At 47.9% G+C, this 24,662-nt stretch overlaps 11 protein-coding genes across 11 annotated transcripts; 4 read left to right on the top strand and 7 right to left on the bottom strand.

The window, feature by feature from the left end:
* Positions 1-2,125: 2,125 nt before the first annotated feature.
* On the bottom strand, positions 2,126-2,462 carry BC939DRAFT_453377 (uncharacterized protein). The gene has a single exon (XM_051555921.1). The coding sequence runs from the start codon at positions 2,422-2,424 to the stop codon at positions 2,200-2,202; it is 225 nt and encodes a 74-aa protein (XP_051411688.1). The 5' UTR covers positions 2,425-2,462; the 3' UTR covers positions 2,126-2,199.
* Positions 2,463-2,918: 456 nt separating this feature from the next.
* On the bottom strand, positions 2,919-4,843 carry BC939DRAFT_177436 (uncharacterized protein). Its single transcript, XM_051550422.1, has 6 exons — positions 4,665-4,843; positions 4,436-4,518; positions 4,114-4,126; positions 3,996-4,025; positions 3,853-3,879; positions 2,919-3,756 (listed from the first exon to the last, which is right to left on the bottom strand). The coding sequence occupies exons 2-6, from the start codon at positions 4,445-4,447 to the stop codon at positions 3,128-3,130; spliced, it is 711 nt and encodes a 236-aa protein (XP_051411687.1). The 5' UTR covers positions 4,448-4,518; positions 4,665-4,843; the 3' UTR covers positions 2,919-3,127.
* On the top strand, positions 4,127-6,749 carry BC939DRAFT_493471 (origin of replication binding protein-domain-containing protein). The gene is made up of 7 exons (XM_051559565.1): positions 4,127-4,599; positions 4,692-5,086; positions 5,152-5,616; positions 5,826-5,935; positions 5,963-6,072; positions 6,122-6,638; positions 6,693-6,749. Exons 1-7 carry the CDS (start codon positions 4,589-4,591, stop codon positions 6,723-6,725), a joined length of 1,641 nt encoding a protein of 546 aa, XP_051411686.1. The 5' UTR covers positions 4,127-4,588; the 3' UTR covers positions 6,726-6,749.
* A 2,968-nt stretch (positions 6,750-9,717) lies between these two features.
* Positions 9,718-10,696, bottom strand: BC939DRAFT_529412 (uncharacterized protein). Its single transcript, XM_051561511.1, has one exon. It carries the CDS (start codon positions 10,593-10,595, stop codon positions 10,155-10,157), a length of 441 nt encoding a protein of 146 aa, XP_051411685.1. The 5' UTR covers positions 10,596-10,696; the 3' UTR covers positions 9,718-10,154.
* Positions 10,689-11,682, top strand: BC939DRAFT_453362 (uncharacterized protein). The gene has a single exon (XM_051555920.1). The coding sequence runs from the start codon at positions 10,917-10,919 to the stop codon at positions 11,277-11,279; it is 363 nt and encodes a 120-aa protein (XP_051411684.1). The 5' UTR covers positions 10,689-10,916; the 3' UTR covers positions 11,280-11,682.
* A 1,768-nt stretch (positions 11,683-13,450) lies between these two features.
* Positions 13,451-14,684, top strand: BC939DRAFT_453358 (uncharacterized protein; the record flags this gene model as incomplete). The annotated part of the gene is made up of 2 exons (XM_051555919.1): positions 13,451-13,580; positions 13,820-14,684. Coding segments are annotated over exons 1-2 (902 nt in total), but the record flags the coding sequence as incomplete, so codon positions are not given.
* A 521-nt stretch (positions 14,685-15,205) lies between these two features.
* Positions 15,206-15,927, bottom strand: BC939DRAFT_453357 (uncharacterized protein). Its single transcript, XM_051555918.1, has one exon. It carries the CDS (start codon positions 15,565-15,567, stop codon positions 15,274-15,276), a length of 294 nt encoding a protein of 97 aa, XP_051411682.1. The 5' UTR covers positions 15,568-15,927; the 3' UTR covers positions 15,206-15,273.
* Positions 15,928-16,550: 623 nt separating this feature from the next.
* Positions 16,551-18,262, top strand: BC939DRAFT_517169 (transcription initiation factor IID, 18kD subunit-domain-containing protein; the record flags this gene model as incomplete). Its single annotated transcript, XM_051561166.1, has 5 exons — positions 16,551-17,082; positions 17,188-17,410; positions 17,471-17,619; positions 17,732-18,032; positions 18,120-18,262. Exons 1-5 carry the CDS (start codon positions 16,993-16,995, stop codon positions 18,260-18,262), a joined length of 906 nt encoding a protein of 301 aa, XP_051411681.1. The 5' UTR covers positions 16,551-16,992.
* A 258-nt stretch (positions 18,263-18,520) lies between these two features.
* On the bottom strand, positions 18,521-19,514 carry BC939DRAFT_477656 (Snf7 family; the record flags this gene model as incomplete). Its single annotated transcript, XM_051558693.1, has 4 exons — positions 18,521-18,748; positions 18,875-18,996; positions 19,166-19,406; positions 19,512-19,514. The coding sequence occupies 4 exons, from the start codon at positions 19,512-19,514 to the stop codon at positions 18,521-18,523; spliced, it is 594 nt and encodes a 197-aa protein (XP_051411680.1).
* Positions 19,515-19,836: 322 nt separating this feature from the next.
* On the bottom strand, positions 19,837-21,014 carry BC939DRAFT_453352 (uncharacterized protein). The gene is made up of 2 exons (XM_051555917.1): positions 19,956-21,014; positions 19,837-19,859 (listed from the first exon to the last, which is right to left on the bottom strand). Exon 1 carries the CDS (start codon positions 20,906-20,908, stop codon positions 20,162-20,164), a length of 747 nt encoding a protein of 248 aa, XP_051411679.1. The 5' UTR covers positions 20,909-21,014; the 3' UTR covers positions 19,837-19,859; positions 19,956-20,161.
* A 2,433-nt stretch (positions 21,015-23,447) lies between these two features.
* Positions 23,448-24,391, bottom strand: BC939DRAFT_453348 (uncharacterized protein). Its single transcript, XM_051555916.1, has 2 exons — positions 24,262-24,391; positions 23,448-23,828 (listed from the first exon to the last, which is right to left on the bottom strand). Exons 1-2 carry the CDS (start codon positions 24,276-24,278, stop codon positions 23,582-23,584), a joined length of 264 nt encoding a protein of 87 aa, XP_051411678.1. The 5' UTR covers positions 24,279-24,391; the 3' UTR covers positions 23,448-23,581.
* Between the last annotated feature and the right edge of the window lie 271 nt (positions 24,392-24,662).

Raw genomic sequence — 24,662 nt, 5'->3', positions numbered from 1 at the left:
GCCATACTATGGTCCCAGTCTGGATCCTGAAAAGGCTCAACATGGCTTTTTTGCACCTCAAACAAATCGCATTGACTGAATTCCATCTTTTATTTTTATATTTTTGATATTCATAAAGCAATTATAGCAATCGTCCTATTTCCACTCTCGTTTACTTTGGTTACCTATCTGAGTAGATCACAATAAGCGAGAAGCAAATCGTTTGGTTATTACAGTGTTCAAAAGCAATTCCCTTATGTGAATCGATCAGATTGGATTAGATCAAAGTAGTAAGGAAAAATAGAGCAATTGAGGATCAATTGGCCCCGGAAGAATAAATGGATCGCGTCAGGAACTATCTGCGTATGACAGTTCTGTTGAGCTTGTCATCACCGGTTAACGCCTTAGACTGGTGCCAGCTTGTGTTTCATCGTGCGCGGGTGGGGCCTCCCAAAGCCCATTGAAAGATTCTTAATTGTGAAAATAAACAAACAATTGAGACTTACAGATCACAGATTGGATGCAGAGCTGCAGAACGATGGATGAAAGGATAGAGAGGAGTGAGGGAAAGGGACAAAGGAAGGGTGAGAGGGGATTGGGGAAGAGAGAAGGAGGGAAGGGAGAGGAAGGAGTCCATTTTTGAATGAAAATTTTTTCTTAGGAGAGTGGCTCGCTTCTCACCTAAATGACGTCACCGAAGGAGTCACCGATGCTCACTGATCCCCCAGCTTGTCCTTGTCCTTGCCCTTGCCCTTGCCCCGCTGCGCTACTGCTGCTTCTGCTACTGCCCCCGGCTTCTGTGTGCGGCCTTGCATCTTGCATTCAAGGGTAGTGCCCATTGTCGCATATTTCACCAGAGTTCACTGTATATTTAGTTTAACAAGTGTACCTCCAGCTCACTATTATATTTAATACAAATAAATACCTAATTGGTGTGGTGTGTGGAGCTACATCTCTTTCTCACTTAATCTCAATCCCAAAAATATCTCATCCATCCGTATCTACTGGTTGAATATAGAGCGATCGTTGATGATGGAGTAAATGGCCATGTATCGCATTGCAGATGTTGTGTCCTGCTATAATATCGCGGTGCATGGAAGTGCCGCAATTTAAGCAGTGTAGCCTGCGGATCTCGACCTGCCCGACAACTGCTCGCAGGTTGGACACTTCTTGGACGTGTAATATTCGTTTACTCCAACCGCGATGTATCCAAGTGACCTGGCCTATGTGAGCGTTAATAAAAAATAAATTAAAAAAGTATCAATAATATCAGTAGTTACACAAACACTCTCTGTGAGGCGCCGAACGATTCTTGGGCGGCGTTCTTTCGAAAGACTTGAGGATGGGCCAAGTAATACTCTACCATTTTCGCTACGCCTAAAGTAAGGCGCCAGAATTGGATTTTAGAAACCACCCCAAATGTCGTGAGCTGAACTCGACTGAGACCTATAGTCGTGAGTACGCTTGGAAGGTGGTACACAAGGAGTTTCCCCCTGGAAATGAGTTGCCAGATAGTCTCGATGTTCTGATAAACCAGCATATCACTATCACTTGATAAGACAATGTCGCCTGACCTATAGTCTCGTGCAATTCCGGGATCAGCCTCGTGTGGACGGTCCACTCTTTCTCGCGCTTGTACTGTGCAAAAGCTTGCCGATCAGCCAAAGACCAATAGAAAGCTGGTTCCAGATGCTTGCGGACGCCAAGGGAATGGTGCTTCCGGACTCGTAGGTTACTGTTCACGCGGTTTTCAAGTTAAAGAAACTGTGTACTAGCTCGCGTGAGGTTTTTCTGTCGCACAGCGTCTCGGCGCACTTGAGTGAATAATTTCTCCTGTGAAGGAGGGCCATCTAGACAGAGGACCAGCTTGTCGCGAGGCCCATACTTCAGTATCCTCCGTTAACGGTACGATCTCGGGGAAGCCCTGTTCGAGTTAGGCTCGCTGCATCTTGCCCGCTGACTGTTCAGGCATGGTGAATTTCTGCTTTTTGTGCCGGAGCTCGCGTCCTGGGATCTCAGAATGCATCTTCCTCAACAGACGAAGAAAAAAGCAATGTGGGATCACAGTGTACACTAGACTATCGTGGAGCTACATACTACTGTCTTGGTCTGAAAGACGGCTTCTTGCAGATGTCACGGTTCGCAGTAATTTTTTCCAAAATTTTAATGTTGACATGCATGTCCTATTGCAGTGATGGGGAGAAGACGCTGCGTCTCCACTCAATAAGCTGGGCCACAGATCCCTGGTGATTTGCCGGTCGATGCTGATTTCAAATCAATCTTCAACACGAATTGCTTCACCGGCCGTATCAGCTTTGGGACTCTCTTATAGACTGTCCCTGTCGTAGATAAGTACTTCTGCTCTGGGAAGTTGTCATAAATCTCGCTTGGTACAATAAAAACTAGATGAGCGTCTCCAGAGGAGTGGATCCATCCTTTGTTCATGAGATTTTCGAGGAGCTTCGAAAACGGCGGCCCTTTTATGTCGTGTCTCTTGGATACCGTAACTTGAAACAAGTGTCCCGGCGACAATAGTAGATCGATGCAAGCGTAGTTATAAGTCTTTGGTATGCACAATGTCTCTGGAGGCACTGCGGAAATCTCATCGAACAACTCTACGCTTGGATCGGCCGGGACTCTGAAAGTGGTATCCGACCCATCTTGAAGACCCTTGATTTGGAATTCGTAGCCTCCCTTTCGAAAGATGTGTCGTACATATAGCTCGAACATGGGTCCCTTAGCGGTTCCGACGTTGACGCTAGTGAGTTTCTCCAAGATTTTTTGCCAAGTAACATCTTGCAGTGATTTGCCGATTTCGTCTACGATATATGTTGACGCCCATTCCAAACGAAAGTCCTTGTGATCTCCGTAGGCCAGCGGTGAAGTAGACGGCTGCTATATTCTAGCGACTCTCTCCCTTGCTCAAAGCATTGCATCATCCTCAGCGGAGCTCTGACGAGATCGATGGCTTGCAAAACGCGTGCACACGCACTCTTCTTGGCACCAGCAGTATCACCGGGACCGAGGTTCAGTACATTCATTGGTTTTTCAAGGACATATCTCGGCACGCCGCCTACCATACCGTAGAGTTCCTCCATAAGGTTCTTGGGAACCACTTTGAAGCCCTCAACACCGTCCCGGCATTGCTCTAACTCCTCAGCATCCATGGGGCCATGTAGTAACGCCACGGTACTCGTTTGTCGACTTCCTGATATTGGTTCATCTCGGAATGTAGTGTCTTTGGCGATGCTGATATAATAGTCCTTGCTCTCTCCAGCAGCGGGTTTGGAGAGCTGTCGACTAAATACCACGTTTCGGGTAGATTGAGGAAGGGCCGAAAATCCTCGATGTCTCCATAGCGTAGAGTAGATAGCCCTCCATATACATAGCACTTGGATCCCCCTTTCTCCTGGAAAACCACAATAGGCGGGTTGTCGTTACTGCTTGTAGCAAGAAGTCGGATGGTGAAGTATACGAGGAAGGCTGATTTTCCAATGCCTGATGTTCCAGTGACAACAACGTGCTTCTGAGCCCTATTCCTAGGACTGTCCTGAAATTTCATGGAAACTTCTTGGTAAAGGTCCTTGTAGGCTTGCCGAACATATAGGTCTTCTGTATCGACCACTGGAAATAGAGTGCCGGAACCGGGAGGTGTGGACAGTAACTCTATTTCTTGAAAAGACCGATTTCGGAGGGCAAATGCAATCGTAGATAGCGAATCGTATCTGTTGGTCTTGTCAACCGGGCTACCAAGGAAACCAAGCACAGAGACTCTTTCTTTATAGTCAAGCAGAGAAAGGTCGGACTTATTATCCGCCACAGCCTTTTGCGTAAGACCAGCTTCCTCAATCGCATCCATCAACGAGTTCGTACCAAGATGGGTCTTTTTGGGAGGGGGCGCTAACAGGGGAATGGCGTACAGGCAAAGGTAAGTACACAAGAATATTAGCAACACCAGCTATGTTCATGACTGAATGAAAGACAAGAGGTGGTTAGAAAGGATCAATAATACTCACCCGCATCCTCTTCACGGTCTCTTTTAGGAGCTATCGGAAGAAAAAAAAAAGAATAACATAACGTAAATAACACGCGCCAGGATATCAATCATCACTCTGCAGAGAGCTGGAGACATACCTGGCGGGGGTGGCTGCACAATGATGTATGTGTTGTCGTCAGGGCTCTCAGGGAACAGCTTGGAAAGGCATGTCCTTGGGTTGCCTAGCTTCGTCTTGTCGTCCAGATCATCGAGCGTGATGATGTTCTCGTCCCCGGCATTCTCGTCAACGGGAATTGTGGCTCGCCAGAGAACCAATCCTTGGCGTCAATGTGGTTAAAGGCGCTTGGATTTTGGCCTTGATGAGCTCTTGAGTTCGTCAATGGTTGATATGGATGTTGCCTTGACCGAGAACGCGTTGGCTGTGGACTCGCCGTCGACGACACAGAAGAGGGTGAGTGCGTTTGCCGCCATGGATGAGAGGGGCGTTATCTGGGATGGAATGGGATGTGAGGCGCGGGAAGCCGTTGATGGGTGTGGGTTGTCTGGAAGGCAATGAACAAGAGTGTTGTGAGAATGGAGCAAAACGCGTTTTGATGAATTTGCCTCGATGACATGACTCAGATGTAGTCAGCATTCGCTCAGGACAATCACATGACACGCATCAAATTGATTAAATGCATTTCATTACATTCAAACCCACTGAAATGCACAGCAGATTCGGATCCAATTATTTCGCATACGACAAGAGTCTTCAGGAGGGTCCTCAAAACAGATCTTATGCATGGGCGGATGAAAACTCGAACACGTTCTTCGTGGCGTTCGCGAGCAGCACATCAAGGAATGGCAAGAACCCGTTTTATGAGTACTCGAGCTATGAAGACTTGTCTGCATCCTTGCGCGCATACACTAACGTCCCGGACGAAGACAAATGCTTTACGGAGCAAATTCGTGAAGGCCGTCCGTGCTCTGAATACTATGACATCGACCTGGCCCTTGACATCGACAATGCTCTTGATTCTAGTGCGAGTGGCATTGCTTCGCTTGAACAACAGGTGTTTGCCGAGTTTCTTATCGCACGCAACCATTTCGCGCCCAATTACGCAGTGACTAGTGAGCAATGCCGTGTGCTGAGCGCATCAAGCAGGAAAAACTGTCGCTGCATATTATCATTCCAGCATATGCGTTCAAGGATAACAACAAGCACATGAAGGCATTTATGGTCCAGTTCCAACGTGATAGACGCGATCAAGGCCAGAAGATCGAGAATAGCCAATTGCTCGAGCATATCGACATGGGTGTCTATAACAGGAACAGACCCATGCGGATTATAGGGAGCCATAAGCGTGAGGATCCCAGTCGCCCCTTGCAAAGAGCCCTTTGGCATGATGCGTCCATGGCAGCCGAGGACAGAGAGTTCTTCATCACCAACGTTCATCCCGACTGTATCTTAGTTGCAGACATGACTGCAGTCGATAAACCGTCATCGCCAGCTCGTCAAACCACCCTACCAACCCAGGAGACCAGCCGGTTACATGCACCACCATCCTCTCAGATACCACAACATATTGTTAAAGCCTTGCAAAACGAATACATGCAGTACAAGCATGCAGGGCAGTATGAGATGCAGTATGATGGGCATGGTACGATCTTCAAGCTGCAACGAGTCCAAGCAGGCCAATGTGACATATGCGAGCGGAGCCATGATAGAGACAATGCGTATTTGAAGCTGGGGCGAATGGCGCGATCTACCTGCACTGTCACCGCTCCTATGGCACAGCAGGAGTGCGGGTTGGCAGGCTTAGCTTTAGTCTGACCCTGGAGATCGAGACCTTACTCTACTCACAAATAGCCTCCACTCTCCTGGATGCAGATATGACCTACAATGCCCAGTTTGTCAAGCATGAGTTCCTGTCGCCACTGTCAGAACCCTTGAAACGTCGCAACGGCAAGTTCGATATAGTCAGTGCACTATATTGACCTATGTAGTGCGTACGAGCAGAGACAAGTGCCTTAACGTGGTGCAGATGGGTAGTGCTTTATAAGGGCCGTCTGCCAGGAAATAAAGATCCCTCTCTTGTCTTGTTGACTTTCTGTCTGTAAGTAGATATAAGGGTTAAACATTGCAGTCAGGAAACAACCCCCCAGTCTAGTTATTCGATCTGCTACGGGAACAGGCAAGACCGTATTTGTGGAGCAGCTCGTCAATGCGAACAGAAGATTCAAATTCGTTGCAGTAACGTGTAGAAGGACATTGGCTGACATGCTTGGGGTGCGCCTTGGGTTCTCGAACTACCAAGATATCCGCAAAGAGACTATTGAATGTGATAGGGTCGTGGTCCAAGCAGAGTCGCTGCACAGACTTGAATTGGGTTTCTATGGAGAGAACGTCATCTTTTTGATCCTCGATGAGTTCAGCTCACTGTGTGAGCAGATGACGAGTGTCACAACAATGGGCGATATGCATGACCTTAACGGTCAGATACTGCGAGAGTTCATCAAAGGCGTGACCCGAGTTGTCTGTCTTGATGCTGACCTCACCAACGACGAGGTGCAGCTTGTAAAGAGTCTGCGTGATGATGTGCATGTCATCCACAACACCTTCAAGCCACAGGAAGGCGACCAAGTCATGATGTACGAGTCCGAATCGCTGTTGAATCTCAAGGTAGTGGTGCGGTGTAGGGGGTCTACTAACGGGTTTTATAACTTCCACCAGTAGTTCTATTTACAACAGGAGTTACCACGCGAATAGGACTTCGGCAAGGGCGCGCTTTGGTCACTTACTGGTTCGTGGTGCAGGGTCCTCCTTTAGATCGGAATGTATGAACACAAAGGTAAAATAGACTATACGAAAATGGAATGAAATAAATATAGGGATCTGTTTAGCTAAATAGTACGAGCTAGGACTATATTCTTTTGGGAATGACTGGGGTAGTTGCAAGGAGTTCGCATGTTGTGATGTCCGATGAGGTGAGGGGTCGTGACAATGAAGTCCACCCCTTTGGAGCCGTTGTATGCCAAGGGTTTGCTCCATTGTACCTTTATAATGCCGTTTCACGAGGGTGGGCCGATGACGGATGCACAATGAGACGATCGGTGATCGGGGAAGCGCTGCAGGGCAAGTACAATGTCTAAATAAGAGCGATTGACGGTGCAAAAGTGGTGAATGGTCAGGATCGGCATTCCCTATTGATTGTATCTCGTTGCATGGGTTACTGACGGCGGTAGTCAGTACCTGTCGTTGGTGCGGTGTTATCCGGACAATCTGGATGAATGCAATGTGTGATACAAATGATTTAAGTGGAAAGAAAGACTCTGCTTCAGGTACCAGACCGTTTATTCTATTATCCTGGGGCGGTGCTCTTCCCCATGATCTAATATCAATTTTACGAGACCAACCGAATGATTCTCGTTTACTACACCACAGAATCTTGGTGCGAAAAAAGTTATGAAGAGAAAGAGGACTGGAGTGAGAACAACAGGAGTGAGGTTGTTTGCTGGCAAATTGACAACTCTGTTTGGCCAATATCAATAGTATGTCTGTTATAAAACCCAATTCGACAACTAACCGCCATACTCTACCAAAAACCTTCCACTCTCGATTTTTGCCTTTGGTGGAGGAGCCACAAATTCGTATTCAAGGTTTGAGTCTAAAAATTTGTTGGCCAATAAAATTAGTATTCCTGAGTCCCTCTCCCTCTCCTTTCTTCACTTTCCCCCATGTCCAACAATCCATTCCAAGGAGGTCCTCCTCCTCCTCCACTATGCTCTCCTTCAGCATACACAACTTCAGTAGAATACAGAAACCTTTTAGCTTCACCAGCCCCCTCAAACGCGTCTGTTCTCTCACCTACAGTTGAAGTCCGTTCACGCGTTTATCAAGGATCCGTCTCATCCCCTCAATTTCAAGAGTCATCGTTGCGCCAACTACAAATTCTTCGCGCTTTTCCATCTCAAACGAACTTCCCCCAACAGCACGACTTTAGCTACTTCCCACCCACAGCATTACATTTACCCCATTCCTCCCCGGTCATCTACCATGTCGAAGCGCCAACGTGACGGTCAACTGCGGTCAATACTTCCTCTTGGAGACGCTGCACCGTCAGCAACATCAACCATACCGCCTGCAGTACTAGCTTCATCGTCGCCTCTCCAACATGGACTCGAATCAACCTCCACGATACAAACCCCTACTCCAAAAATCGATCTCAGGAAAAACTTTTGGGTCTCTCCAGGAATGGAAACATTTGTCAATTGGATAACCGATCCGCACAATCACGAGAGACTCAACAAGAAGTGCCTAGTGTCAGGCCAAAAAGCGAGCGATATTCACGTAGAGATCGCCAACTATGTTAACGCAAGGAATAACACTGAATAGGATCACCATCAAGTCAAGTCAAAGATTGCATATGCAAAGAAAAAGTACGACCAAGCCCGTGCGATATCACAGCAAACCGGGGCAGGAGACACAGAACAGGAGACACTTCGCGAGCAAATGCTATCTATTTGCCCTCATTTCGATAAAGTTCATGCCGTTTACGGTGGGAGTCTCGCCAGAAACCCTCCTCCTCCTAACCAGTCAGTCACCTTTCCGGATGATCCTCCTCATCGACACCCACTCAGGCTTCCAATCTTGGAGATATCTGACAGAGAAGTTTCCTCAGAATCCAGTGAGTCCGAGGCAGACATTGCGGAGATCGCAGGCGACTTCAATTCAGGTATATGAATGATCGATTTACAGTACCTTATCAATCGAAAACAACCCATCTAATCCTGCGCAACAACCTTGATGGCGATGATAGTTATAATGGATGATAGTGAATCTCGGTCTACAAGAGGTAGGAGCATAGGGCCAGCGGGGAAGCGTCGAAAGCTCAACACCTTCAAATCGTCTGCTGATGTGACCAAGGCCTTCGCAGGTTTAAAAGACGTGGGCATTAAAGCAGCGGACACCCATGCGAAGTAATTAGAGGAGAACAGGAAGGATAATAGACGTAGGGAGCTAGCACTGGAAGCGAAGGAGCAAGCGATTGCAGAGAAGATGGACACGTTGGCTGAGAAGCTATTGGACATCGAAAAGGACAATGACATGACGTTGAAAGAACGGGCTCGGAAGTATGGTGCGATGTTGAAAGAGCGGGCTCGAGAACAGGACGCGTCATTTATGCGACGTACGCAGCAGTTTGAAAGCAAGAAAGCCGAGTTTAAGCAAGAGAAGGAAAACTTCAAACAAGAGAAGGATGAGTTCGGGCGACTGCATTTTGAACATGCGGTGATGAAGACAGAGCTCGAACTGGTGAGAGCACAGCTTAATTCGCGGAACGCTGCCAAATAGTCAATTTTAGTAAACGTGTTGTCTATCTCCTATGATTTCTCCTATGGTTTCTCCTATGGTATTCAAGTACTCGTCTCTTCAGAACATCTCTCCTTATTGCGTCCTGCTGCCTCCCATGTCCATTTGGCTCCATCATCACCTCCTGCTGGTTAAGATCCTCAATTCGACCTCGCGGCTGTCTCTGCGCAAGGACATCCTCATCGTCGTCGCCTTCTTGGTTGTCGATGCGCACAAAGTTATGTAGAACCACACATGCTTTAATTCAGCTGGATGCCTTGTGAATATCCTCCGCTTTGTCAATCTTGACTGGTAGACTTCGTAAGGAAGGAAACTTGAGCTTAAGCGTGCCAAATGCATGTTCAACCTTCACTCTTGCAGCGCCATGGAGAATGTTAAACTCCAGCTGATCCCCAGTCGCTCCTTTGTATCTCGGAATCACCGTGCGGGTCAAGGCGTAGGCTGCATCAGAAAGTAGGTACTCCTCTCCTTGAAAGAAAAAATCCTGTCTGGTGTAAAGGCGGGTGTTCTTGTAGGCCAACGCGTCATGCATAGATCCAACGTACCCGGTCGAGAAGTATGTAAAGCGTCCCTGGTGGTCAGCAACGGCCGTGGCGCTCATGGCATAATCACATTTCCTAGTAATCCAGGACTTGGTGTCATATGAAGGGCCTTGATCAAACGGGATCGGCGCCCCGTCGACAGCCCAATTGCGCCAGGAAAGCCCTTGTTCTCCTTGAACCATGCTTTGATCTCTGCTTTTCTCGCTCGGTCCGGCCCCACAACAAACTGAGGCATCAAGTCCTCGATTGCCAAGATGCATCGGCAAGTGTAGGCATGGACGGATCCTCAGCTCACTCCAAAAACCCAAGCAACCTTCTCGACTGCAGTTCCTTTTGTTCCAAGACGAAATAAAGCGACTTTCAGCTGGATTTCGACGGGCGCCTGAGGGAAATTGTCGTTTTTGGGTCGAAATTGACTGCTCCTGCTGATCAACTCCACCAACGACGCAAACTGAGCTGGTGTAATGTGCATTATGGACTTGAAGTGGTGCGCACTGTATTCTTCGAGAACCCTGTCCCTCAAATCGGTCGAGAAAGGCAGACGACTTCGGGGTGCGAGATATCGATTCTGGTACAGGTACTGGAGCGCATTATAATACATCTCCAGTTCATGGATACCAAATGGCCCCGTCGACTGGTGCTCGGCATATCGCTTTGCGGCCTCGAAAAAGCCCTTCTCGCACTCTTTGATAAGTCGCTGTCGAATGGTATATCGCTGTTTGGGCATAGGGGTAAGAAGGAATGGAGAGATTTTCAAACGTTTTTTCAAATTAGGGTTGAAGACATTCTTCAGGCCATTATTCAGTGATGAATACGCCTCGGGAAAAAAGAAACATAGGAAGAATATGATGATAAATGACTGATGGGGCAGGGAGAGGAGTAGGAGGAAGGATAGTGTACAGATAGTGACGAGAGTTAGAGCGAAGGTTGTGAATAGTGGTTTGAAGGGTTGGGAAGAAAGCGGAAGCATTGCTCTTAAACACGTCTTGATAGATGATAAGGTACGACAGTCTAGACTAAGAGAGAAAAACGAACAAGAGATGCAGACATGAAGAAGTCGAGTGAAATGGTCTTTACGTTGGGTCTTTCAACCCTTGCTACATCCAAATTATCATTCGCAGCACAGCCCACATCGAAATCACAGCTGGAGCACTGGCCAATGCACAAAGCTAAAATCTTTTGTTTTCACCGCAGCTTCTCCATACACGTGCCCTTTCTGTCCGTGTATAAAAGGACACCGCCACCTGAAGAACACTTCGACCGCAAATTTAGCCAGGACTCGGGACCGGGTCTCGACTCATTTGCACTGGGTTGGACTCTCTTTAAGCATTCATCATGCCACCCTTCTTTATCTTCAAGTGTGATCGAGGAAGAGCTACGGTGCGGAAGCTATGAGAGGAAAAAAAAATAATGCCTTGCTGAAGGTACGGTGAGAAATATTCAGTGGGGACTGAAGTGATATAGATTTACTTCAAGTACACGTATGCCAGTTGCAGAGCTCGATTTTATCTTGTTGGAGGTCCCACCGCTGCGCTGAGATTAACCTCTATTTCAGGAGTCTTGGCCTTAAGAAGTGTTCAGACATATTTCCCTCTTTGCTTACATGCTTAAATTCATTGGTTAACACACGCTTGATCTGTACAGGTTGTGCTCATGCAAAGGACATTGTTGAATCTTGCATCAAGAGATTTGGATACGTTTTGAGTTACTTTTCTTGAGTGGCGGCAGCTGTTATAGGGCGCACCGGTGTTTCACATATTTACTCGTTGTCAATATAATCCGATGCAGTCCGCAAGCTGGTAAGGGAAGATGAGTTCATGCACATGCAAACCTGGGTTGACCACAACGTTTTATAGTTAAGTGGTGCTTTGGTCACCTTAAAAATCGTAACTCCCTGGAGAAAACGTTTTCATCCAATAAGGGAAAATAGCCTCGTTCAATTCTAAATGAACGTTTTCATTGGACAACCTTCCTCTTATTGCAGGCGTTTTTTAGAACACCATGCAGACTTTGGCATGTCTCGATGTTCTAGTCTCGACCCAGCCCCTCTGGATGGAAATTTCCAGTCCATGTCATCCAGAGGGGCTGGATCGAGTCTGCCGATGTTCCAGCAAACAAAGAAACTTTCTGGTACCGCTCAATGTGTTTTAAACAGTTACCAATAACAACCTAACAACTTTCAGGGTGTACTTCTAGAGATCGCGAATAAATATGCAGATGGTCCGTCGTGTGGGCCCACATCTTTTTCTCACTTTGCTCAATCGACAATCCCTCCTCCTATTGCTCTACATGTAAGTTCGTCCTTCTTGTTAGAGTTTTCTCCGCGTCTCCCTTTCCACTTGAGTATGTATGCAACCTGATAGAGGCTAAAGATCCAAAAAAAGGTCGACTCGGTGCTCATGACGTGATCGCGTATTAGTAAAGATTATCTTGTGGGAACGGTGTAGAGAAGCGAGACAAAATACAATAAAAAACAGGATGGGTTGCGATAATGCAATCGGTCGATCTGTGTTACAAAGTATTGCTATGCCACTATTTCTTCGTGGCTTGGAAATATGGAACTCCTATTTTGCAGCTTAAATTGGAGGAGCAGCCATGTACTCAGTCCAATTGAACTGAGTAAACATTTGTTCACACACACTCTCACTTCCTGAGTCCATCCTGTCCTCTACTTCTGCCATGCCCAAAACAATGCGCTCTGTTCACACAGCCCCAGCTCTTAGTCCTGTAAGCACCAAAGGTGCTGACTCTGGAACCTCCATTTCCAAATCACACAAATGTTGAAAGAAGTACACTCTTTACGACAAGGGTCAATTCCTCTCAAAGTCAAAACTGTTCTCCGCAGCCGCACTGTGGATAAGATGGTTCCCCTCGAGGATTTCTCTTCACCGCCTTCAAGCCCCTTCTAAATGAGGATTATTCTCGAGAATCTTTTCAAGAGACTATAAACGGATTTATTGATACTGAAGCTGATCTACAGGATCCCAACCGCGATGTTATATTGAAAGCTAACCTTCGGGCAGTTCTCGATACGATGGAATTGCTGAATACATGACTGCTCCTCCAATTTAAGCTGCAAAATAGGAGTTCGACTGTGCGTGGACGTACTAAAGCGGTGCTGCCAACAGAAATTCCTGTCACTGTTGGACAGTGTGGCTCGCCAACTGTTTCATCTCTGACCTCGTCATCCTCCGTCTATTCGCGCACACACATCAAGACATCCTCAATTTTGGCCATTCATGTTCTTGAAAGAAGGCCAGCTGGCGCTTCTCTACACGCTGACGCGCCTCTCAGTCACATGGGCCCTGTCCTTCCTGCTTTGTCTGATCGTAAACGGGAGGCTATCCCAAGACATCATATTCCTGGCCCAGCAGAGCGCCCCCGATTTGATCCTCAACTCCAAAACATGGTATTATAGGAACGACGTCAGAGGCAGGGTCTGTCTGATTACGTATATTGTCCTCAGCATCCCTGTGACACTCCTGCCAGCAATAATGATGAAGTACAAAGGCGTACAGCTGGAACCAGGATTACCTCCCAGGACATTCAGTCTCTGAGAGTACACAGCCAACAATTTGACATTCGATCCTACTGACAACACACTCAGGATCAACTCGCAGATTGACTCAACCGAAATTGTGACCAATGTTGAGTGGAAAGCCATGAATTTGGATTCGATAACAGCATCCCCCGCCAATGCAATGAATCTTTCCTATGCATTCGAGAGTGACGTTTTTCGGTCAACAATGGATTTGAACAACACTTTCGTCAACACCACTGAATTGTTCGTTGCGAATGGCACTTTCACCAGGGCCCCAGATTTTGAATATCATCGAAATCTGTCGGGCTTCAAATTCATGATGGACATGGTGACAACTCCATTCAATACCGATCTGGGTGAGAACGGCGGCTTCAACAACACATGCTACAACACGAATATCAACATCATACCTCTGTACCCAACTGGTATAACATCTCCCAGTGGCATTGTTGCATGGGCTGCCCTAATAGACAACAATGGCACTGCGATACTGGAAACTGGGATGGTGGGGTACCGATCCATGAGAGAGGGGCCTTCCGGATACACTGCAGCGTTGGCCAAATCATGTTTCCCGACAGTGATCCCAGGCTTTGCAATTTCGAAACGTCAGACGGCGGAGGGGTATTCACAAGCAGAAACAGCAACGTGTACATTGGTGGAGCCATACTGATTGAAAAGGTATGTTCCATTTCATATCTTACATCAGTCAAGGTGGTTAAGTCGTACTATCGCATCAACTCCGATCCTAGAAAATGGCGTGAGCGGACCGTTCTTCTGGGAAAGAATATCATGAGTAACGTCGATGCAGACCCTATCCCTGGATCCTCAATCTCAAGGCCACCTCTCAACTTCACGGCCGGAGACACACCAGTCAGCATCGACAGTATGATGCTGGCCCATTTATTGTTTTTGGCTGGCAGTCCTGATGTAGAACTTGTTGGATCGTATACTATTGGCCGAATCTTCAGCACCACCTCCATCTCGATTTGGTTAGTCGTAGCTATCCTTCTGCCGGCGTCTCTGTACATTGCAGTGCACTGTTGGTTCAAGGATCTGGAGCGAGCCATGGGACATAGTTGGAACTGTGTGATGAGCAGTGCAATGCATGGACGCTGTTATCAAGGCCCGCCATTGAAGATAATGCTCCGTGCATACTCAGACGATGATGTAGATGTTATGATGGGTGACTCGGTATTGAGGGCGATCAACGATGATGAAAGCAGCAGAGACCTCGTACGGCTTGAGTCAATTAAGGATGATGATTGACTTGATGACATAACTTTAAATAAAACTGCAAACATCTTTACAAACGATTCACATAGTCTGTCAGTTATGGATATGGTGGTCTGATCACTATACAGTGGCATAGTTTACGCTTTGTGTCACGCAGATAGAGTCCATCCCGGGCAAATATATTTTTGAATAACTTAAGCTGATTCAATCGGAATCACATTTCCATTGGTTTATAAACTACCACATTTCAGAGGTTTACCCCCACAGTGAGCCGCGGCCTGACACTCTTTGTACTTAATTAAAAATTAAATTAAGAGGCTAGAACAAAATCTGACTAAAAAAGGGTGATACTGAAATTATATTTGTCGGGGACTTATTGTCATGGACTCACTATCTCATGAGCAAAGAAGTGCAGCTTATTTCTTTGTGATCTGTAATCGAAGGCTAGAAGCGCGGATTTCTGCAATGGCTTCCAATAAACTCTTCTTCATCTCCATAGTAGACTAGCAACGCGACCTGAATAGATATATCCACATGTCGTATCACTGCAAAGGCCATGTTATGTTTGGTTTAGAATATGTTTATTACAATATTATTTACATTGGTTGTTGTTGTTGCAAAGAGGTTTGGTTTAGACCTTGCGCTCCATATCGCCGCGGGTCTCGTTGGCGTGGCCCTTGGCCTGCATCTCAGTGTTGCCGAGAGCGGATCCGACGTTCTGCTGGACGTTGCCCTTGACCTGGTGACCCATACCCTCGGTGTGGGCCTTGGCGGTGGCGGCGGCGGCGGCGGCATCAGCCTGGGCCTTCTGCTGGGCACCGGCGGCAGCGAGGTCGCTGTTACCGATGGTCTCGCCGATCGACTGCTTGGCACCTCCCATGTAGGAGTTGGCGGTGTTGGAGATCTTGTCAGTAACGTTGGACATGTTGGTTTTTGTTTGTGGGGGGTTGGGTTGGTTGAGGTGGGAGAAGTTGTTGTAGTGGTAGTTGTTGATGAGTTCTTTTTTCGGCGGAGGACAGTGGTCCTTTTATACGTTTTTTTCTTTGCTTGCCTTGTGCTGACGAGCTGTCATATGGGTCGTGGTCTTGCCCCTGGGCTAGCAAGGAAAGAGGCCCCAATGCGGATCATGGTGAGATCATCGCGGTGCAGTGGGAGCAGCCCGCACTCGACAGTGCTGCAGCGGGATTGGCGTGTGCGGATTAGAGTTGGGGAAGTATGGGGGAGGGGATTGGCGGTGGCCCCCTCTCCTTTAATTCACGTCGAAATGACATCACATCACGTCCATGAAACCTAAAGTTGCCTCTGTTGCAATATGACGAATTACACCTAGCGGACTGCGACCCGATCCGCTGCTATGCTTGGCAGAGCCCCTCCTTTGGTGCAACATACTGGAACTTGCACTGGCGATTTTAGTGGTGCTGATGATGACGACAATGATGACGATAATGATGATGGGTCTGAGGGGACAGATGTATTTCAGTCAGATGTACGTGGAACCATGTTATATGTACACCACAATAACACCGTGGAGGATTAAACATTCTAGAAAAGGGGCCGGACTTTCATAGGGCACTCAACGCGTCGAAGGCGATGAAGCAGCAATCTGTATTACGCGTGTCTATTATTGTCCGTGATGCTATGATTCTGTTGCATTGGCGCGCCTAGGAATGACTAATGCCTTCCATCCCCGCTGACTCCATTGCCAAATCCACAGCAGACCTTGATCGCGAACTCGGTAGCTATATCCAGTTCATAACCCTGAGGTATGATGTGAATCAGTCGCAGATTTCCCCTTTTTAGAGCAGCAGTTGTAAAAATAACAGCGAGCCTCGGTATTGAAGGGACTCCATGGAGAAGGGGCGTGAAACAGATTAGATAACAAGCAGGGTTTGCCCAAGACATGTATACAACACACTTTACTTCTATCAAGTTTATATTCCTATTGGCGGACTATCTGGGATATACCAACACAACACAGCCTTGTTTCATTGATACATGATGTCGGCCAAAATCAATATTTATCAAATATGAGGAGCCATCAAATATCATTGTTTCACCGCCAAGAAGCTCGCCCATCACTCCACTCATCGCTCGAACGACCTCAAGGATCACGTTCAGGACCAATGGCTGTATGGATGGGACGGAACGATTTCGGACGCTCGACTCTATGTCTGTCGTCTTGGCAAATGCCAAAAGGGTTTTCGCTTTGGAGCGTGCTATGTTGACGATCCTCTTCTTTTTTTTCCCCGCTTCTCGCAACGATGCACACCATCAACCCCAAACATAGGACAAGGAAAAGGAAAAAGAAAGGGAGAAGTCGCGGTACCGCTATCAGAGCGAGATCCAGCAGATGATGTTCGTCTTTGGTGAGGTCTCGGATGCGATCCAGGAGACCACCATGCTCGTCGAGGACATTGTCCGCTCACAAGTTATCGAAATCGTACGTCGAACTTGTCATCATGCTCAGTCACTACCTATCATTGCTCAACACGGACAAAAGCAAACCGACACTATGTACTCTTATTGACTTTTGAATCCTGTATAGATCTGTCTAGCAGCGCAGCAGGCCCGCAAACGTTGCTCCCGGTTCATGTCTGCCGAGGATCTGATTTTCCTCATCCGCCATGATCGTCCCAAGGTCAACCGCCTTCGTACCTATCTCTCCTGGAAGGATGTGCGCAAGAACGTCAAGGACTCGTCTGATGGAGCCGGCGGCCCAGGAGCCGATGATGTGGTCGGGATCGAGGACGCGGCAGCAGACGGGAAGGGTGGTCCCGGAGATGGTGCTGCCGGTGGACCGGGCGGGAAGAATGCGGGCGCTGCAGTAGCACCGGGATCGAAGGCAAGGCGAATGCGGGTCAAATTGAGCTGGGAGCTGTTGAACGGGTTCTCAGAGGCGATGGTCGGGATTGGAGAGGATGACGATGACGATGATGATGACGAGGATGCCTATCTGGATTCAATGCAACGTTTGCGGGTAATATGCAGTTGCCCTTTTTTTTTTTTTTTTATTGGCTTTAAGCTGTTGATTGGGTTATCTTGCGCATCAATCTGGAATGCTTACAGGCCCCTTCTTCTCATTTTTCCAGGATGCTGACAGGATCACGTTTGCAATGACGAGGGAAGAATATGAGCACTATAGCGAATGTCGACAGGCATCATTTACATACAGGAAAGCGAAGCGTTTCCGAGAATGGGCCAACATGTCCTCGTACATTGATATGCGACCCAACGACGACATTATCGATATCCTTGGATTCCTGACGTTCGAAATGGTCACGACCCTCACAGAGACCGCACTCAAGGTCAAGAAGGAAGAGGACGAGAAACAAAGGCTACATCGTGAAGCAGTCGCAAGGTCCAAGAACCAAGGCAAAGGAGACGATGGCGGTGCCAGCGGTAATGGAGGAGGGGATAATAACAGTGCCGGTGCTGGATCAGCAGGAGAGGACATGGATCTAGACGAAGACATCCCAGGATTGTTCTCACTACCACCAAGCGAACAGAGTCCGCTGCAGCCTCGACATATCCGAGAGGCCTTCCGACGACTACAAAGAGCACCGCTTCCGATCAAGAATTATCAGGGAGGATTGGCGCGGACAAAAGTGTCCTTGATCTGAATAAAGATAAAGAAAAGCAGCTCCACAACGATCGTCGCTTTCTTTGACAGGGCCGCATAAAAACAGTGTAAACAAGGGCACAAGAGGACACATGAGCCTTTGCGAATGACACTTTTTTTTTTTTTTTTTACATCATAATGTCTATATAACCCAGAATTAGTTTGATCCGCATCCTCGTATATTTAAAAACAACTTCATGGCAGCACACCCACTCCTGAATCAGACGCCGATCATACATTGCAGTGCTTTCGATTCTGCTTAACTCTTGAGTGCCTCCAGACGTCTCTGCATATCGTCCAGTGCTGGTTCTTCTTCCTCCGCCTCTGCCTCCGTGGGCAATTTGCCTGCCGCCAGTGGTGCTTCGCCCAAAAGACCGTCCGTGATCTGGAACAAGACATTGTTGACCTCCTCCTCTGCCTCCTCTTCGATTTCATCGTCGTCCATGGACTCCATTGTGTCCTGAACCATCTCATCGATAATTCCTGCCTGGAAGGAGAAAGAAAGAGCGGCATCAGTTGATAAGATCGTTAGTATCGTTTGCAATTGAAAGCATGTCCAACAACAGATTTTTTTATAAAAAAAAAAAAAAAAAACAGGTAGAGTAACGCTTACCTTCATCATCTCCTTAGACATTTCCTGCATTTGTGCAGAGATTTCTGGTAACTTGACCAAGTTGTTAACCATGCCCATCACCTCTGTGCTCTTCTGCAAGGTACCGGCGATCTTTAACGTGGCTATTAAAAAAAAATACATTCCACAAATAATGTCAATTGCCAGAGATCAAATATAAATACCATGCCATAATAAGGACAATACTCAAGATACCCTCCTACTCCTCCCCCCCCCCCCCCCCCCTCCCCGTGCTCCAAAGCGCAATGACAATTGTCGAGTGGAGTGACTTACAGAGTTGATATTGCAGCTGCATCGATATTGAGTTCAATTGAGCCTTGCTCGTCACAATCCGATCCTTCTGTCGTCTGGACCGCACCAATTCCTTGGCGAGGATCTTACAAGTCTTGATATCATTCTTCTTGGCCATCTGCTTGATCATCCGCTTCGCCTTGGCCTCCTCGGTCTCGATACCACGCTTCTGCCGGTCCAGTGCACGTTGCTGGGCACTGATCTCTTGGCGCCATTTTCTGACCTGGAGGGGATATACGGAGGAGGGCGGAGTCCAAACCCCAATAGAGGAAGAGAGAGAGGTCTTGGTGAGGATGGGATAATACAATCGATAGGGAGGACAACTTACCATCTCACATAGTGAGAGGGGGAGGGCGAGAGAGAGAGAAAAAAAAAAAGAAAAAAAAAAAGAAAAAGACTGAATGTAGCTAGGTTATATGCATCGACGATGCATACCATCTCCTCAGGGGTCCGCTTGCCAAAGAACCTTTGGACGGATTCCACCGATGCTTTTAAAGTCGATGCCATGTCCTGACTGTATGTCCTTTTATTTAGTCGATGTTCCTTGCGATGGCTTCGGCACAGAGGTGAAGGGATGGAGAGATAGAATGCGTGTGTGTGTGTGTGCGGTGTGAGTTGAAGCTAAAGATGGACCTGAGAATAATGTCGTGTCTTCGCCGGTTCACCTTTACAGCAGGTAAGCCACTAGTCGACGAGGAATCCGCTGCGACATCCAGCTGCCACCGCATCAAACATAGTGTTGACCTTGACCCTCCACAATTTACCGACATAGGACTTTAATGCAGACAACAATTATAATTTACAAGAGAGATAACAGCAAGAAAACAACAACAGCAACAACTACAAAAAATAAAAAAAAAAATCGCAAGAAATAACGGACAGCAGAACGCGTAGACGAAGGGAAAAGGGTATATCTCAATAAATGTGGACGAAGGAAGGGATTGGGGGATGATAGTATAATAAAGGAGTGAGGATCGATTAGAGGCCGCTGCCGTTTGATCCGCCCATCGAGTTCAAAAAGTTTCCAAAGCCCAGCATGCCTGTGCCCAGCACTGAGCCATTGGCCATTGAACCGCTCTGAGCCTGTAGTACACCAAATGGCGTCTGCTGCTGCTGCTGCTGCTGTTGTAGTTGCAGGGACTGGGGTTGCTGAGTTTGCTGCAGGAGCTGTGCCTGGTGTGAAAGAGCATTTTGCTGCAGCATATTCGACTGGAAATTCCCGAATCCCAATAATGACTGTTGTGGTTGCTGTGGCAATTGAAGCTGTGCTTGCGACGAAGGTCCGTTTTGACCCATGATGACGTTTGACGCCGCGGCTGTGTCCATGATACGCATGGCAACCTGGTGCGGAGGTTCTACGCGTCCATTCATCTTCATACCCAGAACCTGTAATGCCAGAGCTATCAGGTCGCGGTCGCCCTTGCTCTCCTCGTACTCAAAATACACGCCCACATCGTCGTCTCCCAGGAGAAGGCTACTGCCTGGCGCACCCGACGGTCCTCCAAAAAGCTGCGTCATCGTCCTGACCAAACCGTTGCTGGTAGCGTCGTCTTTTCCAGCGCCCAACCCTGATCCGGATGCAGACGAAGCCAGCGCGGTCAAAGGGTTCTGCGCCTTGACGATGACAGATCCCGGAAAGTTGCGTGGTGGAAGGCGACAGATCATCGTTTCCGGACCATAGTACTGTACACTCAGGGCTGGGACTCCATCGAATGTCGGAACCATTCCCGGGAAGAATCCGCTACCCAACAGAGTGATCTCGACGCCTCCTTCGACTGGACCTCGGGACGGAATGACCTTCTGAATCCTGGGCTTCTGGCGGGCCAGGATAGCCTGCTTTTGTTGCTGCTGCAATTGCTGTTGGTGATGGTGCAGTTGCTGCTGTTGGTGTTGATGTTGCTGCAACAACATGAACTGCGCTGCAGCTGCAGCAGAGGCCGACGGTGTAGCGAGTGGCGGCGGTGATGGTGAGGGTGGTAGAGCTGTTGGTGCCTTCGACGAAAGAATGGGCGAGCTGGCTTCTGAGGTTGCTGCGGCTGCAGTCTTGCGTGGGCGTCCTCTCTTCTTTGGAGCAAGAGGTGCATCTGATGCAGCTGTAGACGGTACTGTTTTTGAGATTTCTGAATCATTGGCGTCCGATGCTGGGTTCGCAGTCGTGTCCTTAATGAATGCGCTTGAAGATGGATCGGTTGTTTGCGACATCGCCATCTTCATGTTCCAGAACGGATCCTTGCTGCTGTTGTTGCTGTCGCTCGCAGTCCACGGTACAGGCTTGGTTTCCATCTGGGCCTGCTGCTGGACGCCTTGTTGAAGCTGCATCAAAAGTTGTTGCTGCTTTTGCTGGAGAAGGCTCTGTCGCTTGAAATTCTGAAACTCCTGCATCTGCGATGCATCCAAGAAGCTGGAGGACATTCCAGGGGCGTTCATCATCGAGCTTGTGGGCGCGGAGGTGTTCAGTGGCGAAGAAAATGTTGAGCTGAAAGCAGAGCTGAACATCCCGGCAGAGCTGAATGGGTTGGACCCATTGGCCGATGTTGTGGTTGGAGTCGAAGGAAAGTCCGGTACAGATACGGGGATTGTAAAGGAGGCCCGCGTTGTAACGGCTTGACTCGTAACTGGTGTTGGTGGTTGATCATGACTCTGTCCTGGTTTTGCTGCAGATGTTCCTGTTGATAAGAATCCATCTGGGGGGGATGACATTGGCTCATCCAAGGTTGTGAACTCCATTATTGAATCGTGGTCGGCCAAATCCTTGGATGGGCGGCGATGCAGAAGATCGCTCCTGAGATGGGCGGGCGATGTTGACAAACCACTCTGTAGGAACATGTCGATGCTCTTTTGGTCCAGGAAACTCTCTCCATTGCCCGGTGCTTGCCCGAAAGAGGGTGCGAATGCGTTGCCTTGCGTCCCATTTGAAAAAAGCGAATTTGACACAAATGGCGATTGTGCAGAGGGCGCAGTAAAGGACGGGAACTTGAGTGCTAGCGATGCGAAAGACGAGGGTGTTCCTGCGACGCCTGCTGCAACATCATGGCTGGTTTTTCGGCGAAAAGGACCACGCAATGGATCCATATTTGATTGCGACTGAATGTCCTCCATCATGTTCTCGTCGACCCTTCGCTTCGTGCCTACCCTGTCCGCACCGGAGCTCAACGGCGCCAAGATGTCGCCAGAGAGGATCTCAGCGTCCTCAGACTTGTAACTGTCCTTTGAAAAGTTGTGGTGCGGTACATGATGTCCAGCCTCCAAGTCGATTTCGTCCTCATCCTCTGCAGCTCCTTCATCCTGATCCATGTCGTCCTCGTCCTCGTCAAATTCCTGTTGTTGCATAGCCTTGTCTTCTGTGATGTCCAGGTCTTCCGCTGAACCGTCTGCGACTGTGGATGTCCTTCTTGCTGATGATTTTCTTGTGGAAGATGAACCTGCGGTTCCAGCGGTTTTTGGTTGTGTCGGTATGGCTCTCTTGCCTGATTTATGGTCGTCCATCATCATGACAGGGTTGGTCAAAACAGCTGCTACGACAGCACCAGTGGGATCCTTGGCCGTAAATTGAATACTAATTGGCATAAAATTGGGACACATGGAGTCAGCATGTGGTTACTGTTGTCAAGCCCTGCGAAAATCGCTCAGTTTTATCGCTTTCAGCTGAAGAATTAAAAAAAAATTCCACAGTTGCCTGTGATCGGTTGCCAAGCATGCCGAGCATTAATCGTGCTTGTGGCACTTTAAACAGATGCTCAAAATAGTGTCGATATTCTTCTTCTGCAGGTAGCACCCAGGGTCGGAAGCGCTGTCTTTGTGTGAACATGACAAATGCGGAACGGGGGGATCTGCAGTGAAAGTAGCCCTGAATTAAGGTTGATTGCTCATATGTTTCCTGTGCAGTGTGTGTCGCCTTTGTCGATTTCCTGCTTCCACTCCTCATATTCCTTATGCGCAACCATCGAAGTGACCAAAATGGTCCAAAAACTTACCGGAATCCGACTTTCTCGTTATGATGCCGGCAATAGCAGGTGATACGTGTGGGCAGTAGGCATTGTCCAGAGGAGATGTCGACGTATTCCGTGCTGCTGAACACCATAATTCGACTGCGCTCCCAGGCTTGATATTCAATCGGATCTGTTGGCGTTGGTGGCACGGCTTCATTGGTAAGCGATGCACCCGCCTTCTTAGCGCTGATCGATCCAAAGACCGGTATTGATGATAAGGCCCCTGGTAATTTCTGACTTTCCTTTCTACGATGAGCGCGTTTCCGTTCCCGTCCAATGCAGTTGTCGCAGCACTCCAGTATCTTTGTCATATCATGGTCGCACACCAATCTCGCATCGAGCGTCAATATCTCTGAATCCTGAACGTGCTTGCTCCGCCCTGGGAGGGCAAAGCAATGGACAATGTTAGCTATGGTACTATATTGCTTGATGACGCAGAACAACAAATATTAGCATCATTATCATCATCATCCGTACCATTAAACTTTTCCATTCGGTGCTTTTCTTTCGCAATCAACGGACGAGGTAGCCGGAGTTGCTTCCAGTCCTTGACGCTCTCCCCTTTTGCATCCTTAAGCTGAAGTGTGATCTTGAGTTGTGTTTCGACCCTACACTTGCCGTTCTCGGCAGGGATACCCGAGATCTCAATCTGAAGGCTATATGGACAACCAGAGGACGTAGAAGCAATGTTAGGTCCAAGCATTAAAATATTTATAGAGGTGTAAAGACAGGATTCGACCACGAATAATAAGGAGCTGTGTAGAATTCCTGCTCCCTCGAGGACAATTAAACACATGTCCACTCAGTTTTGGGTGGTGTACGGGGTCGAAGTGTTCGTTGAACAGTGCTATTAATGCCTGTCGAACCACCAGGTATTAAATGCTTCTCCGTATATTAGTTGAGGGCACTCCCTGAGTCTTTCCAATTAGCAGTGTAGGTGCTCTTTTATTCCTGGTCCTCGAAGAAAAAGCCAAAAAAAAAAAAAAAAAAAAAAAAAAAAACAGCGACCAGACAGTATGGTTACGGAGACATGGTGCAGGGGTAAAAAGGGCAAGTGTGCGAAAGGATGCCTGGAATGGGGTAACATACCCTTCCCGAACGGTCATTGGCGCAAGGGCAGCTTGTGGAATTGGTGATGGTGTTGTCGTTGTTTGTAGAAGAAAAAAAAATAACGATGAGAAGCGAAGGTGTGGAGAGAGAGAAAGAGTGATGAGTCAAGAAACAACTACAATTGGCTGGTAGGAAGGGAACGCCTTTTTTTTTTCTAGTTATATTTGCATTTAGATGGAGAACCCTCCTCCTTTCTAATGTTTCATTTTACATAGTGTCTCTGGAATGAACCTTGCCGCCATGAATGATCCGGTCGTCCACTCTTAATCCCCAAATACGCAGTGATCATCTTTAGTACCCAAGTCAGCCTTGCCGCCTCAAAGGAACCCTCTACTTGCCAGCCCTCTACTTACCAGCATATCCGCTGAAAGTGCCTTTAG

The sequence above is a fragment of the Gamsiella multidivaricata genome (genome assembly GCF_025024155.1).
Source record: "Gamsiella multidivaricata strain RSA 2152 chromosome Unknown BC939scaffold_37, whole genome shotgun sequence".
Classification (NCBI taxonomy): domain Eukaryota; kingdom Fungi; phylum Mortierellomycota; class Mortierellomycetes; order Mortierellales; family Mortierellaceae; genus Gamsiella; species Gamsiella multidivaricata.
Note: the sequence above shows the minus strand (reverse complement) of the source record. Positions and strands in the feature narration are given on the sequence as shown.

Coding starts and splice junctions, on each gene's coding strand:
- BC939DRAFT_453377 (XM_051555921.1), bottom strand. CDS start 2,424: ATGAACAAAGGATGGATCCACTCCTCTGGAGACGCTCATCTAGTTTTT.
- BC939DRAFT_177436 (XM_051550422.1), bottom strand. Junction 3,880..3,995: donor AGACCGTGAAGAGGATGCGG/GTGAGTATTATT, acceptor TTCCCCTGTTAG/CGCCCCCTCCCAAAAAGACC. Junction 3,757..3,852: donor TCCCAAAAAGACCCATCTTG/GTACGAACTCGT, acceptor TTGACTATAAAG/AAAGAGTCTCTGTGCTTGGT.
- BC939DRAFT_493471 (XM_051559565.1), top strand. Junction 5,087..5,151: donor GCCCAATTACGCAGTGACTA/GTGAGCAATGCC, acceptor TTATCATTCCAG/CATATGCGTTCAAGGATAAC. Junction 6,639..6,692: donor AATCGCTGTTGAATCTCAAG/GTAGTGGTGCGG, acceptor TTCCACCAGTAG/TTCTATTTACAACAGGAGTT.
- BC939DRAFT_529412 (XM_051561511.1), bottom strand. CDS start 10,595: ATGCCCAAACAGCGATATACCATTCGACAGCGACTTATCAAAGAGTGC.
- BC939DRAFT_453362 (XM_051555920.1), top strand. CDS start 10,917: ATGAAGAAGTCGAGTGAAATGGTCTTTACGTTGGGTCTTTCAACCCTT.
- BC939DRAFT_453357 (XM_051555918.1), bottom strand. CDS start 15,567: ATGTCCAACGTTACTGACAAGATCTCCAACACCGCCAACTCCTACATG.
- BC939DRAFT_453352 (XM_051555917.1), bottom strand. CDS start 20,908: ATGGTTCCGACATTCGATGGAGTCCCAGCCCTGAGTGTACAGTACTAT.